We start from the raw sequence: 19,221 nt of genomic DNA, 5'->3' as shown, positions 1-19,221 counted from the left end.
TACTTTACAGAAGACAAATTAACTGAAGGTTTTTCTTTTATTACATCTAAAGAGCTCTACATAAACAGGTAACATTCAATAGGTAAACAATTTTTTTTTCCAATGCATGTAATAAATATTTTCACTTGGTACTTTTATACAAACTGACATTGGTCTACTATACATTTTTAAAAGCCATTTTACTGGTTTGGCATGCGGTATGGAAATTCTAAGAGAGAAAGTTTTAAGGCAATGAATCACAGATTTAAGTTCATGGAATTTATGGTAACTTTTATATCTGTTTATATACATTTTTCCCCTTTGTTAATTAAACAATTAACAGCAGCACACTCTGGAACCACCAGCTAGTCTCCCTCCCTCTTTCTGAAATCTAAGCTTTGTGTTTTCTTTTAATTAAAAAAACAGAATCCAACATGTATTGAAAAAACAAAACTCTTACTAAAATCTTACTAAAATAATTTCAAATGTGCTTTAAAGTCCTAAAGATCTTGAAGTGTTTTATGTGTTTAAAATTGTTTAAAAACAATGTTCTTTCTACAATTAGTAATTTAAAATTGGGATATATTTCCATTCAGTTTATGACATTTGACTCCAAAGAAATATCTGCCAAGAAATCACATTTCTCAGAAGCTTAAGTATATCTTTTCTAAGTCAGTATTAAGAATTGTGATGTCTAAATTAACAGGAGTAGAAAAATTTTAATGCTCAAAATAAATTAGTCAACCAAGCGTGGCATGGTTAAGGTCCAGACAGTTTTTAAAAATGTGTTCAATAATGCCCACAAAGTAATTAAAAGCCACTTCAACCCTGCTAGTCAAACAGCTATTATACTAAAGGTATGTGTTCGTATACACACACACCCACAGTTCTGTACAGAAACACAAACATATGCACACCAATTATGAGTGACCAAGGCAAGGGGGATGGTGGTAACTTGACTAAAGATTCTGAGAATCGTCATTTGTCCACAGACGGCACGTCAATGTTAGCATTGTGCCGGGGTGGGGGTGGGGGGTAGTGATAGTTGGTTGGGGAAAAAAGAAACAACTGTGCTTTAAAAAAAAACAAAACTTAGAAGATAAAGATGCGGTGCATTAGTCCACTAATAATTACTATGGATCATAAAAGTCTGATTGATTAACATCAGCCATGAGACCAACAGAGTAATAGCTACTACTACTGCAACATTTTAGAAAGTTAACAACTGAAGGGAACAAACTCCTTAGAGTGGAATGAACTAAAATAAAAAGACAACTGAATGGTTAGTTGCTCCTGTGTAGACATGACCAAAGCTACTAGACAGACATTTATTTCTCCCTGTTACCTGTTCTTCCCTTAGGCTGATATAACGCAAGACACTGAGGGAAAATAACTCTCTCCAAAACTGGGCTGAAGAAAGTAGAGGGTTTTCAACTGGATCATTCAAAAGAGTTCGTAATTCAGCATCATACACAAAGTTATGGATCAGAATTCTGAGACCACTAACAACGACCAAAAAAGAAAAAAAACAAAACTATTCATTTTATCTTAGGTAGCTGAATTAATAGAAACATTTCCTATTACAATGTGAAATCAGAAGCAATTCCCTACAATTTAAGTAATTTCTATCCCAATCTGAATTAAGACACAAATTATAATACTATTAGATATTAGCCTAAGTTAACATGGCAATGAGAGTTCTAAAGTGTTTACTCACCATAACACCAGATTCATTTAAAAACTTAACTATTTCCTGTTTTAACTGACAATGAAATTTTTTTTTATTGCAAGTTGTTTAGTGACTATAACTCAGCCATGTATGTGTGGAATACACATGCGTAGGGAAGACTATATAACTCACCTGATACTCACACACACTTGTCTATAAATACATATATACACACACACATATACATATCAATACCAACTTGTTTTTCAAAATTCAAGTCAACAATTTGGTGGCAGAGAGATGCTGTAAAAACAGGTATTTTTAGTTGCCACACAGTCATGTGAGCCATTAATTTTATCATACAATTGAAGACATAGCCATCTTGAATTCTAACTGGATTAAAGTACGTCAATTTGTTACCACTGCAAGGTTTAAAATATGACAATTTTATACACAAAGGTGGTCCTTCATCAACTCTGAGAACAACTCTGAGTATATTAACAGTTGTGATATAAAAATCCAGTTTGGAAAACTGGTAATCATTATGCCCCTTCTTTATCTTTTTTGTTAAATCTGCTAAACCTTTCAATCAGATAAAAAATATTTTCGACGCCTTCAGATATTACCTGAAGAACACTAATACCTTCTCTGACGAGGATTTTGGAACACAAGTAGAGTCACTTTTTCCTTCCCTCCAACCCTCACTCACTTCCTGAAAAAGTTTTCAATATATTTACATGTTCCATTATTAGTAAGGATAGATCAGACTGATCCATGAATTCTTAAAAAAATCTGACTTTCCTATGTCATGCTTGTATTTAAAAAGTGAAGAAAAAAAATAAACAAGATTACTAGGCTAAAAATAAGTATAGTCAGACCAGAGAATGAAAATGAATAAGGATTAAGCCCATTTTGAATTTTAATTATTTATCAGATGATAGATTTCTACAAACGGACATGTATGGTGCACTCTATTTTCTGAAGAGAATTTACTTTTAAGGATAATTGACTGTCTGTCTTTCTTTTTTGAGGTGATGTAGCCTTACCTCTGTCAGCTGCACATGATACCCAACAGGGCTTTCTATGCTATTTTTACTTCCTACTTTGGTATGACGATCTTACAGGAAAATTTGTTACCCTGTGGCCAAAATAGCAGGTGTTCACAGACTTGGTTTAAATACATAATACTGGCAATCCAAATTTAGAATAAAGAACTAGACTAAGCCTACTACTTACCCAGACAGCTTTACTCCAATCTCTGAAACATATTCTCAGGGGGCATCGAGCAATTAAGAGAGAATATGTGATGGAGAACATGCAATTGGGACAGCTGATAAAGATGCTCATACGTGAATTCAAGACCTTCAAAGCACTTTGAAAGAAGCAGGCAACTGGTTTATCAACTGAATGCAAACTCGGGAGAAGGAACAGTAATGACAGAAAAATACACACAGACACACACACTGAACACACACACCTACAAGCTATGTCCTGAAAATACACAGGGAATGCAGAGGGACAGATGAGATTTATAACTTAAGGCTGAATAAAATATGCACACACAGAAACAGAATCCAAGTCTGTCATTTTTAGAAAATGGAAATTAAAACTATCCCCCCCGCCCCCTCCCCACAACAAAGAAAAGCCCACAATTTAAAACTTCATACATGCAATTCCTGTTCTGTTATTGCAAATAAAATAATGCCATTGAAGTAAAATAAAACCAAAACCATAGGACAAACGATGAAAAAAAATAATCTTCAGAATCCAGAAAAAATGAACTGAAGGTGGTTTGTGGGTACTTGGTTTTTTTTTCTTTTTTTTCTTTTCTTTCCTTTTTTTTTTGTTTTTTTACAAGTGTTTTTTTCAGACAGGCAGTCTTAGATTTATATACAAAAGTAAAACTGAAAATATAGTTTTGTTCTCTGTACATTTCTTTTAATTTTTTCCCTAAAAAAAGGAAAAAAAAACACGCTTGTGTACTTTTCTAAACAGAATAAGGTAAAACATAGCACAAAGTTCTCTTCTTTCTGCCAAGTTCCTTTACTCTGGGGTGGGGATGGGAGCAGCAGGGGCATGGGGATCAGTCCAGTGAAATAATGTCTGGTATGATGCCAAAGATGGATGCTGTGTCCGTGCTGCTCCTGTTTGCGGTGGTGTGGCTGTGGCTCTCCCTTAGGCTGTTGGAGGACACAAGGCTGCTGTTGCTGCCACTACTGCTTCCGTTGGTGGTTGGCAGAGAAGCACTGCCTCCTGCACTTAACTGATCGAGAAACATCTGTGAGGAGGTATATGGAAAAAACCGAGACGAGTGTAAGAGGTCTTGATCATCTGAAACTGCTGCTGCTGCAGCGGCAAGGAGGGAGGTGTTATAATGCTACGGAGGAGGAAAAAAAGACAGAAAATAAAGTTAATTATAGTCATAAATTAATAAACTCTCTTCTCAGCAGAACAAAGTCCTAAATTTAACATATTCTAAGTACCTGGTGTTTCTGAAATTTCAGAAAAACATTTTGTAAAATCAAATGTTACATAATGATCACATCATTGACCTTTTTTATTTTAATTTTTATTAGCATATCACTGAGACATTTTTGTATCTGAAACTGGGGACGGGGATCAAAATATTGTTTTTTGTTTTAACCTGTACTGCAAGCAATTCTCATAATGCTATTTCTGAAGAGGCATATATGCAGGCAAGAGGACAGGCTACTTCCCCTTCTGGAGATATCTGGCCAAGAATTTTTTCAGTCAACACAACCCACTGCCCTGCTTCTTTATAAAACAGTACTGGGAACCAGACACTGTACTTGATATATTCAGGCACAGCTGAAACAAAGGGACTTTTATTTAAAATTTTAAAACCTAAGAATAACGAGTATAACAACTCTGAATTTTCGAAGGGAATTTATGTTCTTGGCTACATATTATACTTTTAAGTATTTTAATGTAGAATTAAAAGAACAGTATTTTTTTCATATAACATACCTGATTGTCTCCTGATAAGAAAGGAAAGAAATCTAATCCTGCAGAAGAAAAAATTATTTTAGTTGGAAAAAAAAAAAAAGCCTCCCAAATGCCCCAACACTACAAAAATAAAGATAATATCTTAAAAGCTAATTCTAAATTCACTCAGCATTCTATTTAAACATGAAGAGTTGAGCTAAATATTTTAGATCCCTCCCATCTCTAGATTACAAAGCCTGGAGTCCAAGTTTCAGCAATGGTGTGCACTCCCGGTGACGCCGTCTGTGGGACTTGGGCCATTGCTGCCCCATTCAAATCCAAACGCCAACCCCTTAAACCGACTGAGCACTTTTCACCAAACGCTCTCACTGATCCCCATGAAGCTACCTTTCAATCTAACCTACTCCACACAAGCACCTCATGAGGTATGTAATTATATTTGGTCTCATTCTGCAGATGAGAAAGTTTGAAGTTGAAAGACGTTAAGCAAGTTGTAAGACAGATTTTCTACCTCAAATTCCTTCACCTCCCACTGTCTGTACTGGATTCTAACTCAGTGACACGAGAGGGGGAGAGATCCGAGGGAGTGTCTCTGCTGGCATGGAGGACCAGCTCTCACCCCTGGCTGTAGGGAAGTCACTGTAAGCCGGCCCCTTCAATTCACATTCTTGTCCACATCACCCAGTGTGTAATGTGATGAAGAGCAAGTAAACCAACATGAATAGAATCCCTCATTATGATATCTAAACTTGAAGAAAAGTACAACACACAGATGCAGATAGAAATATGACAACACAAATACTTTGGGGAGCCCACTCCATTATTCTTGCCTGGAAAATCCCATGGACAGAGGAGTCTGGCAGGCTATAGTCCATGGGCTCACAAGAGTCGGACCCGACTTAGTGACTAAACTACCACCACTACCACTATCTACACTAGAACAGATTATACCATAAGGGTCTGAAAATGTATAGAACTTCGGTTCTTGACAGTGAGTTTGGCAACGGGCAGTGAGAAACAGGATTACACTGACTAACAGAGTAGCTACTAACCACCTGATGTGGCTATTTAAATTTACTAAGATTAAATAAAATGAAAAACTCAGTTCTTTAGTCACTACTAGCCACATTTAAATGCTCAGTAACCACATGTAGCTAGCAGCTACTGTACTGGCCAGATTACATTTCCCTAGTTGCAGAAAGTTCTATCGGACAGAGCTGAAACAGGGTTTTCACAACATTCACTAAGAATCCACTCAAATATCTCTGCTCCCAAGAATCCTTGCCAGTGACCCTGAATTTTACTGTAGAGAAGGGATGGAGAGAAACTTCCACTTTGTGCTTTTGTTTATTTTCTACAATGAGAAAATAAGGCTTTCTGTAAATTAAAAAATGTTCTTAGATTATATGGCTAATATATAAGTTATTAAATTACAAAGATACATGACAACAATAGTTCTTTTTGATAATATAAATGACTATTATGAACTCAAATTACATTGTAGAAATGATTATAATGACATTTCAAATTACTTTCAAAAAGAAGAAACTGGGTTCACCACAACAAAAATTAAAACTTTCCAATGTTTCAATTCTGTATTGTCTAAAAAATAATACAACATAGCTACCCACAATGTGTGCTGCATTATAACCAGATTCAGGGAACAAAAAATAATTTTCATAAATAGAAAAATTCAAAGCAACATAAGCAACATACTGGAAATCATCCAAAAGCCACTTCCAGACTACTTTGAAGTACAAAAAACCTAAAGATCATTCCTTTATTTTTACCACTGGTAGTAAAACACTGGCTATTGATGAAGGTACTAACAGGAAACTGAGTCTGTATTTATTTATGACCGGAGTATATATTGCTCCCACCTTCCTAGATTCCAACCTCCTCTATCCCTGATCTTTCAATCTTTCTTAAACTTGCCCAGAAGAAGACTATATAGATCAAAGGCATTTATAATGCTATATGACAACACAGAAGAATGGGTAACTCACCTTGTAAGTCATAAGGCATGGGTGTCATGTGGAAAGGATGTCTGTAGTCTTGGATGAGGGATGTGTTAATATAGCTTGTGTCTACAGCAGGCAGGCTTGGGGTGCGGGACACTGGAGATGCTTGATGTGGAAGACTCAGTATGCTAGAAGAAAAAAAGGTTTGCAAAATTTTCATGAGTCAGTTGAACTTAAGTTTAATAAAAGGGCAGAATCTCAACGAGTCCCAGTTTTTGTGCTGAAAATAAAAACGAAAGCAAAGCAATATATAATTTAGACTACCATGATTATTAGGAAATAATTTGTATACTTAATAGCAGCTTTCAGAGGCTATAAGGAAAAGAGATGGATGCAATGGTATCCAACATTCACAAATCACATGCTGTCTTTGGAACATCATCTACACTCTTTTAGAATGCAGGCCGAAGGCATACTTGAGCCACTTCAATGAAATGTAAGTGAAAAGTACAACAGACAAAATTCTAAAACCTTTAAAAAATAAGTACTAGGGTATTGGCAAGTAAAAAGAATAGGGAAATCCTTGCAAAGAAAACACATCTAACAAGACTAGGGGAATGAAGCAATCTGAGCAGTGAAGAGTTAACAGCTGGCCCTCAGACTTTTAAGATTTATGAGAATAAAAACTCGGTACTATTTATCTTGGAATACCTAATGCCCAGCACAGTCAGGAGGAACGCTGCTTGCATAAAAGGTCTGCTGAATGAACGAAGGAAGCAAGATAAGGAGTAGAAATCCTCCAAAATGAACAGGTGATGGAGCGTTTTTAAAGGGAGGACAGTATAAACAGAAAAACAAAAAAGAACAAAGAGAGGGATTCTGGGAGAATAGAGGGATATGTTAAGTAGCTGAGTAGTTAAATTCTTTACCAAAAATTAATGAAAAGCAAAAAGGAGGAAGTAATAAAGGAAAAAGAAAAGGCAGAATTAAAATGATTTTGAAAAGAAAAAGAATTCTCATAGTCCTGTGTGAAATCATAAGGGCCATATGCTATCCCAAACACATAAGGCCAACAGATATGTTAAAGAAAACAGACAGACAGAGGCTGTCTTTTGCATTTAAAAGTTAATGTAAAGTGCTGGGGGTATGGAGATGCAATTTCAATGGTAGAGAATATCTCTAAAGATGCCAAGCAAGGCTGGATTTCCAGGAACAGCGTTCTAGTTATGATGTGCTACCTCGTTTTTATGAATGGGATATGAAGTATAAAATATACTCTCATCCACCTCATAAAATTGTTTTGTCTAATGGAAACTTAATTAAACTTCTTCATCTACAGAAAGTACCATTTTCCATTAGCTATTTCCTCTGACAATACTCAAGGGATTATAAAGGATTACAAGAGAGACAAAAGCAGTTGAAACACTAGTCTTTGAAAAAACATCTTGGTATACCAAAGAGCAAAGGAAATTTTTGGAGGAATACTAAACACTCAGTGGCTGAAGACGGCAAAATATTTTACGTTTACTAATGTTTGCCTCTTTCTACTTCCTGGCTGGCTCTGTCTATTCCAATTTTGTGATAATATTCTAAAACTATTTCCACCTTCACACTGCACAATAACAAATCCAATATGTTGGGTTTAGGTTTCTATTTATAGGCTAGTCATTACTGAAAAATGGTCACTGGTATTGAATATGGTGTTATCCTTCTAAAAAAAAATCATCAACTTTCAGGTTGCTTGTTTTTAAATCTGAAAATAGAGAAAGGTTTGGCACTTGCAAATACTCTATCTGGGTTCAATTAGTCACTGGGAAGCTCAAGAAGTAGTTAATGCATCTAATGTAATTTCCCAAACATAATAAACAAGCTACTTTTGGAGAAACAGCACAGCAAATATTCAAAGAAGAAATATTAGATTTCTAAACACTCAAAATGTTTTAAGGAAAAATGTTTACATATATATGACTACTATCAATATTCTAAAGAGTAGAACTTATATATATATAATGATGCACTTAATCCATGAAATATTTATACATCCAGATTTATGAAATAAATTTTAATAGTGCTATAATGGCATTTAAAGTAATAAAATAATAACGTGTTTTTGGTCATACTGGAGGGCTATGGTTCGTGCAGTTGCAAAGAGTCAGATACGACTGAGCAACTAAGCACATGTTAAATATAATTAAGTATAAATTAGTCCATCAGACTCCTCTGTCCATGGAATTCTCCAGGCAAGAATACTGGAAGAGGCTGCCATTCCCTTCTCCAGGAGATCTGCCCGATCAAGGGACTGAACCCTGGTCTCCTGCATTGTTGGCATCTGAGCCACTAGGGAAGCCCCATAAATATAAATCTAAAATGAAATCTTAGAATCAAAATTCGATAGATATTTGTTCTAACTATGCTGCTTTCGGTAATCTGACTCCCCACAACACCCCCAGATTTAAAAAAGAAGCTGGCATAATAACAAGGTCAGGCCTGTTGGATAACAGCTGTCAAGGTAGGCTGCATCAGAGGTGAATGTCTATAAAGTAGAATATAAAGTAGAATTCGTGTTTAAATACCCATTTCATTTAGAATAAAGATATTGCTTTTAATATCTTTATTCCCATCTGTATGATGAGATAAGCTACTCTAGAGTGAAACATCAACCTGTGTAACATGTTTGGTTGTATTATAAAGATTCCTGAAATAGCCAAAGTCCTTTAACAAGAGAGGAGTTACATTTATCACAATTGCGCTCTTTTAATGTTGAAACTTCAACGTTCATGTAACTACAAATATACTCAAACAGAAGATCTTTTTATTTCATCAAACCATATCAAGCCTGAAAATAATCTGACTGCACGCATCTAAGTACCTGTTCTTGGTCTGGTGTTAACTTTCCCTCTTAAACCTTGAAATCAGTATCAGTGCTTTCTGCAGACTTTCCTCCTCTCACTTAAATTCTTCCTTCAGGCACTAGTTTGCTGGAATATTTTCTACATAGCTCCTATTCAATGACATCTGGCCACATGACTCTCCTGATATATACCTAAAAGGGGTCCCATCTATTTCCAGATTTACCTTTCGTGTGCTAAACTGTGCCTCAGCAAAACAAGACGTCCTGTGCTGAGAATCTCTGAAGTGTCTCAAGAGACTAACAGTCTGTTTAAGAGTATGGCTATAGAGTCTGCTACTTATTTTACCATCCTCTTCAAAATGTTAAACTCTTTAAGGTTGGGACTGTACTAACTCACTGTATTACCACTCATGTTTAGCATGGGGTGTTTTACATAAAGCAGATAACAACGTTTCATGAAGTGAACTGAGGCATAACCAAGGTACATTATCATTGACATGAGACTAATGGGAATTATGGGAAATGAGCCCACAAAATGGAAAGCACTGTGTACTGCAACTTATGTCTTGGACTACGTTCACTGCCAGTCTTGCACATTCTGAGGCAGGTTTCAAGCATTTACCTGGTACTGCCCTGGTGGCTCAGATGGTAAAGCGTCTGCCTCCAGTGCGGGAGACCCAGGTTCGATCCCTGGGTTGGGAAGATCTCCTGGAGAAGGAAACGGCGACCCACTCCAGTACTCTTGCCTGGAGAATCCCACGGACGGAGGAGCCTGGTAGGCTACAGTCCATGGGGTCGCAGAGAGTCGGACATGACTGAGCGACTTCACTTTCTCTGCTTTCTGCTTACCACACTCAACTTAGGGTTAATTTCACAGCATACACTTTCTAGGTTGAGTAAATATCTAAAATCCTATGACCAGCATTAGGATCACCTGAGAACTCATTAGGGCTCAGATGGTAAAAAAATCTGCCTGCATTGCAGGAGACCCAAGCTCAATCCCAAACGTTTTCTGTTCCTATTCCTGAATCAGACATGGGGGGACAGGAGAACAATGTGTTTTAATAAGCCCTTCAGGTGATTCTGATGTATACTCAAGTTTTGAGAACCACTGTACTAGAACCATCTTTTGGTATGATGAATATCATATCCAAGTGACCCCTTTAATGCATTATTCCAGCCCCTTAAGAAAAGCAAGGGAGTTCCAGAAAAACATCTATTTCTGCTTTATCAACTATGCCAAAGCCTTTGACTGTATGGATCACAATAAACTGTGGAAAATTCTGAGAGATGGGAATACCAGACCACATGACCTGCCTCTTGAGAAACCTGTATGCAGGTCAGGAAGCAACAGTTAGAACTGGACACGGAACAACAGACTGGTTCTAAATAGGAAAAGGAGTACATCAAGGCTGTATATTGTCACTCTGCTTATTTAACTTATATGCAGAGTGCATCATGAGGAACGCTGGGCTGGAGGAAGTGCAAGCTGGAATCAAGACTGCTGGGAGAGAAATATCAGTAACTTCAAATATGCAGATGACACCACCCTTATGGCAGAAAGTGAAGAAGAACTAAAGAGCCTCTTGAAAGTGAAAGAGGAGAGTGAGAAAGTTGGCTTAAACTCAACATTCAGAAAACTAAGATCATGGCATCTGGTCCCATCACTTCATGGGAAATAGATGGGGAAAGAGTGGAAACAGTGGCAGACTTTATTTTTTTGGGCTCCAAAATCACTGCAGATGGTGACTGCAGCCATGAAATTAAAAGATGCTTACTCCTTAGAAGGAAAGTTATGACCAACCTAGACAGCATATTAAAATTAATCTAGACAGAGACATTACTTTGTCAACAAAAGTCCATCGAGTCAAGGCTACGGTTTTTCCAGTGGTCATGTATGGATGTGAGAGTTGGACTATAAAGAAATCTGTGCACAGAAGAATTGATGCTTTTGAACTGTGGTGTTGGAGAACTTGAGAGTCCCTTGGACTGCAAGGAGATCCAACCAGTCCATCCTAAAGGAGATCAGTCCTGGGTGTTCATTGGAAGGACTGATGTTGAAGCTGAAACTCCAATACTTGGGCCACCTGATGTGAAGAGCTGACTCATTTGAAAAGTCCCGGATGCTGGGAAAGATTGAGGGCAGGAGAAGGGGACAACAGAGGATGAGATGGTTGGATGGCATCACTGACTCAATGGACATGGATTTGGGTGGACTCCGGGAGTTGGTGATGGACAGGGAGGCCTGGCGTGCTGCGGTTCATGGGGTCGCAGAGCTGGACACGACTGAGCCAGTGAACTGAACTTAAGAAATACACGGAGAACAATCCAACTCATTCTCTGTACTGTTTACAATCGTGCATAACCATTTTATTTGGCAGATCTTTAATCCTATTTTCAAAATTAACTTTCACAATGACTTTTTTTAAAAAAAGATCTCAGCGCTTACCCTTTATTATTTAGTGGCGATGTGGGAGATAGGGAAGGACAGGTTCTCTTGGCAGATGGCTCTTCCTCTTCTTCATCTGATGAACTGTCTATGGTTAGATCAATCACCTCTACTTTCTTACTTTTATTTGAGGACTGGTGATGAGAAGCCACTTGGTGCTCTAATGAGGAGCTTAAGCATCCTAGGAGGGAATAATCGAAACACAAGGCAAAAAAAGGCCTGTGACATCTCTTCTTTGTTCTCAGCCTATGGATTACTCTATCAGTTATAGTTCAGACTTTATCAGTTACAGTTATATTTCTGGGGCCAAAGAAGAAAAAAGCAATAGTGGCTCTGTTCCTCTAAGCTCAAGACTACTAGTATAGATTGTCAAGGATTTAAAAAAAAAAAACAATTCTGAGTTAGGAGAATCAAAATGTTATGTCCACCTCACAATAAACAGTCTGAGAGCAAATTCATATATTACACATTTTCCTGTACATTACCTGATACACTGAGAAATGTTATGGTAACACTTTAGCTTCCTTACAGCAAAAACATACTAGAAGCCAGAGAAAAAAATGCAAATGAAAAAAGAACATTCACTAACCTATATCAAGTCTGTTAAAAATTTAAAAGGATACCATTTCAAAAGCATGACTTTACCAAAAAAAAGCTTATTAAATTATGGTACTCTGAAACCTTATACGCAAAAATTTAAAAGCTTGCAAAAGGTGAATTTAAAAAGAGCTTCACTACTTCTGAACATTTAATCAATAATTTAATAAGAGGTATTGTGCTATCCATAAATTACTGAATATTCTTTTAAAAAGCTGAGTTTTAACATTAAAAACCAGGCTTAAAAACAGCAAGAAGACTGCATCACCCCTTTGGAAAACTAACACTCACCATCGACTCCATTGTAAGAGGCAGAAACTTCCTGTACTTCCTTTTTTGATCTCATAGGTGCCCAAGAGCCGTCCTCCTTAAACTGTATTTCATCACAATCTGTACAGTACTTTAGGATTTCCATAAACAAGCTATAAAAAACAATTTGTCCTTTGAATATCACATTCTAAGTTAAGACCTATTAGAATGACTGCTCAAAAAACATTCAGACTATTTTTTGTACAAGTATAAATGAGAAAGTACAAGGTATTATTTGTTCTTAAAATCTAGGGTTAAATAGGAAAATAGTTACTTATATTATGGTAGGTTTATGCAAGAAAATATTACATAACTGAAAAATGAGGTTTTCAGAGATTTAAAAAAAATAACATGGGGGGGTGTATGTTCACAGCAAGTGGGAAGAGGACAAAGAAAAAAGACTGTATTTCAAAAACAAAATTCTGTGTGTGAGTGGCATATAAATAGCGATTATCGCTGAGAGGTAACATGGAAGATATTTATTCTTTTTCTTTAAACTTTTCAACATAATCCAAATTGCTTACAATAAGCACATCTTATTTGATAACTGTAGAAATACATGTAAAAATATGTACTGAAAGATAGAACTCCTTGACAAATACCATGCAGATACTAAAAAATGAGATCTGCCAAAATGTGTAACATGAATGATAAAATTCTTAGGTTATAATGTTAAACGAAACCAAAGGATAAAAAATACTGATACTGTATAATCACAATTATGGGAAAATAAAAATCAGAAAATAATACATCTTTTTATTTTCCTGCATTTTCCAATTTTTCTTTAGGAGTGTGTGTGTATGTGTGGATATTATAATAAGAAAGAAAAATCCCAATTGATGGGGGCATCTAAAGTTATGTAATATACAAAGTTGGTAAAATATTATTCAATTTATTAGTGATCACTGACGTCTCTGAAAAATTAAACATAAAACATTTAAGTTACACATTTACTTTCTCCCATATGATTGGTCTGGCATCTTTAAGCTCTGGGTTACACCTGTACTGCTAAATGTATTCCATTCCTGATGTTATACCTTCTGGCTCCTTTGTTTCCTCAAATACTATAGATAAGATACATTAAGCATTTTGCTAGAGAGCACAGGAAATATCAAGAATATATTTTTTTCTTTTCACAATTTACTTTTGTGAAAAAGGGGGGAAAAAAGGAGGCTAGAGAATAGGAGAAAATTTAAAAAGACATTTGGAAGATGTGTGGAAGGACAGATAAAACACTGGAATGTCAAAAAAAAAAAGTAACTGTTGTGATGCTGTAGATGGAGAAGAAAGACAAAGACAAGTATTTTAGGGGAAACAGAAACAAAGAGAGCTGCTCTTCAGTGTGCTGATCACTTTTAGGAGCCCACACAGCAGCGGGTAGGCCCATATAGTAAATGAAGCACCCGAAAATCTCCAAAAACAGCCCAACTTTTAGTCAGCTTAGGTGAACCACAGTTTCACAGTTCCTTCATTTTTCCTCTAGAAAGGTCTGCATGTCTAGGGACAGATAGATTCATGTTAGGAAAAGGTGTAAGCTACACCCTGCTCAGAACCACTGGTCCTTTAAAATGGTAAATGTCAGGAGGCACTGACAGTGAGGCATGTATCTTTAAAACAAGAAGACACAGTTAAAAAGGGAAAATGTTCACAATATTAATTACTTAGAAAAAATATTGATTTCTACAGTCATGAATATTCTAAAAATATATAACTCAGAAACCACTATCTATAGAATTTTAATCCCAAACCTGATGGGTAACAAAACTGTAATACATGCTTACTATGAAGTACAAGGAAAAACTTTAAACTGACATACCCATCAATAATAAGGTGTTCATATGGGGCCTTCTTATCACAGACAGGACAAACCCAAGTTGGTTTTTTCTCATTCATCTGAATATAAAGAGTTGCATCAAAACACTGCAGATGAGAACATGTAAGGGCCCGACATGGAATTGTCAGCCGCATTTTACCAAGCTTTAAAAGAGGGAGACAAAAGTTAAGTATTAGACAACCGTTGTTAAAAGTTTTTCCTGAAACAAATATTCTGACTGAAAGCCTATTGTGTCTACTTTCAACACACTTCCTGTGAAACATCTACAGGTTAAAATTTACTATTATTTCTTTGGATATTAAAATGCAGAGACTACAGAAAATCTATAGCAGAGGTTATTTACCCTCAATACACAGCTTACAGATCCACTTTTAGGGGAAAGGACCATGAATCCCTTGAAATTACACACAAAATCTTGTAAGTGTGTGCATTTTTCCAGAGAGTGCTTTCACCAAATTCTTAGGGTAGTCCGAATCCAAAAAAGAATCACCTTATTAGGTACTGGGAAAGGAAAAATGAATTTCTTACTAAATGCTCAAGATAGGATCAACCTGATCTCTGAATGAGAGTAATTCACAGGTCAGAACAGAATAAACACTCCCATGTTTGGCATAATTGCCAAATGGCAGCTCTGAGAAAAGCCAGTTGTTCACACTCTCTTCTCTCACTGGGTACCATCACAGGCAATTCAGCAAACACCTCTGGACCTCTAGCATCTCTGATGTGTTATGAGACTTGCTCTTGCCCTGCAAACAGTGCTTCTGCTGACACAGGTCGAGTCTGTCTTATGAACAATGAGATCTGCTTCATTTGGTCCCTGAACTGCTAGCTTTGGCCCAAAGCAGAAAAGCTGTCCCAAGACCTGCCCAGGGAGCTACCATATCACCACTTCCTTGCATGGAGGACACTTCATACAGTTCAGCTGGATAACCACTGCAGGGTCCCCAGAGGTCATAGTGCCCACATAGTATAGAATTCACCTACTTTCAAAAACCATATTTTTTTTTTCCACTAAATATCAAGAAAAGATTTTCACACCTATTTGTGATTGTGAGCTTGAAAAATATAAAGGTTTTGAAAAGTATAAAAGTTAAATAAGAAAAAAAAAAGATTCTTGGCTTTGAATTTCAGGGAAATGTGCAATTTCCTAGTCTACCAAGGAAACTGTCATTTGGGGTCCTAAGTTATTGTTCTGGCACCAGTGACTTAGTGTGTCTCTAGGAAAGGCACTTAACCTCACTGGGCCTCTCTTTCTATCTCTTATGGAACATGGTTTTCCCCTTACTTCAACAGGATGTAGTGATGAAGAATAAACAAGGACCCAGAATGTGCCATCGTCTTGAGAAAGGAGAAATTCCAGTGTATAGTATTAGAAGTATGAATAGGAAGGATACAGAGAAAACTGACAACTTCCTCCTCTGTGCTCCCAACTCCACCCTGCATATGATCACACTATTTATTTATGTGTTTCTCCTCCTCCAAGAAACACATCTGGCTCATCTCCTTATCTTCAGCACTAGGAAATGTACCTGCTACACATACAGCAGGAAGATGGTCCTGTGTACCGATCAGGCTTCAGCTGTGCATGCCGGATAGTTTCTAGGAGGCACCATTCACTTAGGGTGTGAATTTTGGATGTTATTTAGTCTCTCTGAGCCTTAGTTTTATAAAATGGGGATAAAAATAGCATCTATACCATAAGACTGGGCGTCTAAATTATATTCATTGCACAGGGTCTAACACATAATAAGTGCTCAATATATGCCCCCCATTATTAAAGTAAGAAACACATTTACTTCAAATCACTTTACGAGCTAGTAGGAGACCCACTCAAACCTCAGCCTAGTCAGTCTTCTCTTCTATGCTCACACAGTATTAAACAATTCCGTTACTTCCCTTCTACACTTCTATTTCATTTTTATGATTTGATTTACCCAAGTACCTGAATGAAGAGGCATACACATAAACAGAACTAGCTCTCATAACAAAAAAATCACCTATTTACCATTAGCCAAGACATACCACATTAGTCTAGAAACATTTTCCCAAAACCATCTGGTTGGTGGTGCTAAATTAAATTTTTATGTCTCAAGTTCAGGCCTTAACTTATCTGGGAAGTGCAAATTCCTACTTAGTAGGTGTATTTACCACTGCCTTAAAACTAAGTAGAGAAATCCTAGATGAATACAGTAATCACAGTCATGGTTCAGGTAATTGCATAACTAGTAGGCTACTTCTGACAGTTTATGAAGACAATGGATAAGAAGATAAGATACAAAGACTGTTTCAGAACCCAAGCAAAGGCTGTAGAACTTATATACTCTGAAAAGCAATTATTCTCCAAAGACCATCATCTCACATACCTTTAGCCCTAAATTCCCAGCTGTCAGTTCATCTTTTCATTGGGAGAGCAACTCTCAAGCCCTTATGATCAGCCACACTGACAAGTTTACCTACAGAATTTTTAAGGAACACTGCTACATGAATGGCACAGGAAGGACATGTATAAACAGGTACAAGAAAGAAGTTCAATTTGAAATGCAATTTATTAGCTGTCACACAAATGTCTTGTTTCAAAGAATTACAGAGTAATTGTTACGTGATAACCCTCATATTCCTGACTTTTAAAAACAATCACTAAATTCTAAATACTTATCTAAGAGAGGACACTGAATTCTCTAACTTTAGAGAGGAAGCTGAGCTTTGAACATCTTCATCTTGTAATTACAAACCCCTTTTCCCTACATGGGATGGGATGGACATTTGCATCATTTGCAAATAAACACTTTGAAAACAGCTCCCAAATAAGTTTTCTAAAGCCACTAATCTTACTATAACATAACAGTAATTGAGGATACTGCAAGAGAAAAAAAATACCCTACTTAGATATAAGTTCAAACCAGCTTATACCAAAAGAACTCTAAAAAACATCAACAATATATGTACTTTTCCTTGTAAAAAGAAAAGAACAGTGTGAAATTGGGACTTTTACAACTTTTTCATCATTATCATTATCATAAGTATTTCATGAATAAATCTTCAAAGAGTTTCTTTTTTCTTTTCTAACTCCAAGTGATTTGCATTTGAGTTTACAGGTCGAGGGAGTACCTCACAAAGCAGGTTCACAAATATTCTTCCAGTTCTATTTTTAATAAATCAGAACTAAAAAATTCCCAAAGAGCAAAAGCATTTTTAATTATTTTCATTGCCTTTAGCTAAACAGCACAAACAACAGAAACTCATTTATTTTGAGCTGTGTATATCACAAGAGGGCAATTCAAATGCATGGTCAGACATCATATTTACATATTTCAAAGGGAACAAATCTCTTTTATTATTCTATAAATTTGATATATAGATGAGTTGTCATTAAAAAGTTTTACTTTTTAGAGTAAAAACCTACCTAAAATATAAGCATTACTATTCCAGAATAATTGTAAAGGTATTGTTTCTTAGGTCAAATAGAAATCCATAAAAGTATTATAATTATGGATTATATATAGAGAGAGTTGTTTTTCCTACAATCTGAATTTTGAAAGCATAAGTCAACTTAAAATGAACTGCTATAGTTGCTGAAACTAAAAAAGGGGATATGGAAGAAAAATTTAAAGTTGGCCCATTAAATTAAGAGGTACAAGGAGCAAAACATGATTAGCATTTTGTGATAATATAAAGATCACCTGAATTATGAAATTCAAAACTAGTTCTATAAATAAGAACATCAAGATTTATACTGTAGTGCTTATTTACACTAATAAATGCTTCATCTAAATGTTAAACGATATAAACATCATATATATTAGCACAACTGTAAACACTTTTAAAATGAGAATGCATAAAAACAAGACCCTTTCCAGTGATTTAAATGGAAAATGAAGCTTATGCACATTCCTAAACTTCTCATATTCCCTAAACTGGTATTTTATAATGGAATGGGATGGCAAGAAATCATGTCAAAGGGGAGGGTGGATAAATAGGTGTTTGCAAGAAAGAAGGTATGATAGGTATACAGCTTAAAAAAAACTATCTTCTCGCCCTCCACTAACCTGGACTGTGAACCATTTTTCTAAATGTTAAAAAATACCACATTCCTTCACACCATAGTCTATTAACTTAAGAATCCTTCCCAGGTCCCTCCAGCCAATAACTTCTATTGTACAAAAAAATTTAACATTAAATCTACCATCTTAACCATCTTAAAGTGTACAATTCAATAATACTATGTTCACACTACTGTACGACACATCTCTAGAACTTCTTCATCTAGCACCACTGAAACCCTCCCCCCAGCCCATAGTAATTGTCTTTCTGTTTTCTGTTTCCATGATTTTGACTACTTTAAATACTTCATGAGTGGAATCATATGGTATTTATGCTTTTGGGACTAGTTTATTTTGCTTATTGTAATATTATCAAGCTTTATCCACCTTGTAGCGTATGACAGGATTTCCTTCTTTTTTTCATGTTGCATACATAACGTATCATATTTTATTTGTTCACCTCTTGATGGACATTTGGGTTGCCTCCACCTCTTGGCTATTGTGAATAACGTGATGAATGTGGTTATGCAAATTATTTCTTCGAGATCTTACTTTGAATTCTTTT

General features: G+C 36.1%; 1 protein-coding gene across 3 annotated transcripts in view; it reads right to left on the bottom strand.

Annotated features, from left to right (window-relative positions):
- Positions 1-18: 18 nt before the first annotated feature.
- The window catches only part of PIAS1 (protein inhibitor of activated STAT 1), a 129,228-nt gene continuing 110,025 nt past the window's right edge, over positions 19-19,221 (bottom strand). For all 3 annotated transcript variants that reach the window (XM_055436516.2, XM_088839934.1, XM_088839935.1), the window contains exons 9-14: positions 14,599-14,759; positions 12,765-12,895; positions 11,877-12,057; positions 6,622-6,764; positions 4,637-4,674; positions 19-4,025 (exon numbers count right to left, since the gene is read on the bottom strand). In XM_055436516.2, the coding sequence (XP_055292491.1) occupies positions 3,732-4,025; positions 4,637-4,674; positions 6,622-6,764; positions 11,877-12,057; positions 12,765-12,895; positions 14,599-14,759 (948 nt within the window). In that variant the 3' untranslated portion in view covers positions 19-3,731. The remainder of the gene's footprint in view (positions 4,026-4,636; positions 4,675-6,621; positions 6,765-11,876; positions 12,058-12,764; positions 12,896-14,598; positions 14,760-19,221) is intronic.

This window comes from Moschus berezovskii, chromosome 9 (assembly GCF_049115385.1).
Source record: "Moschus berezovskii isolate FMDL1 chromosome 9, NW_MosBer_1.0, whole genome shotgun sequence".
NCBI classification, from domain to species: Eukaryota; Metazoa; Chordata; class Mammalia; order Artiodactyla; family Moschidae; genus Moschus; species Moschus berezovskii.
Note: the sequence above shows the minus strand (reverse complement) of the source record. Positions and strands in the feature narration are given on the sequence as shown.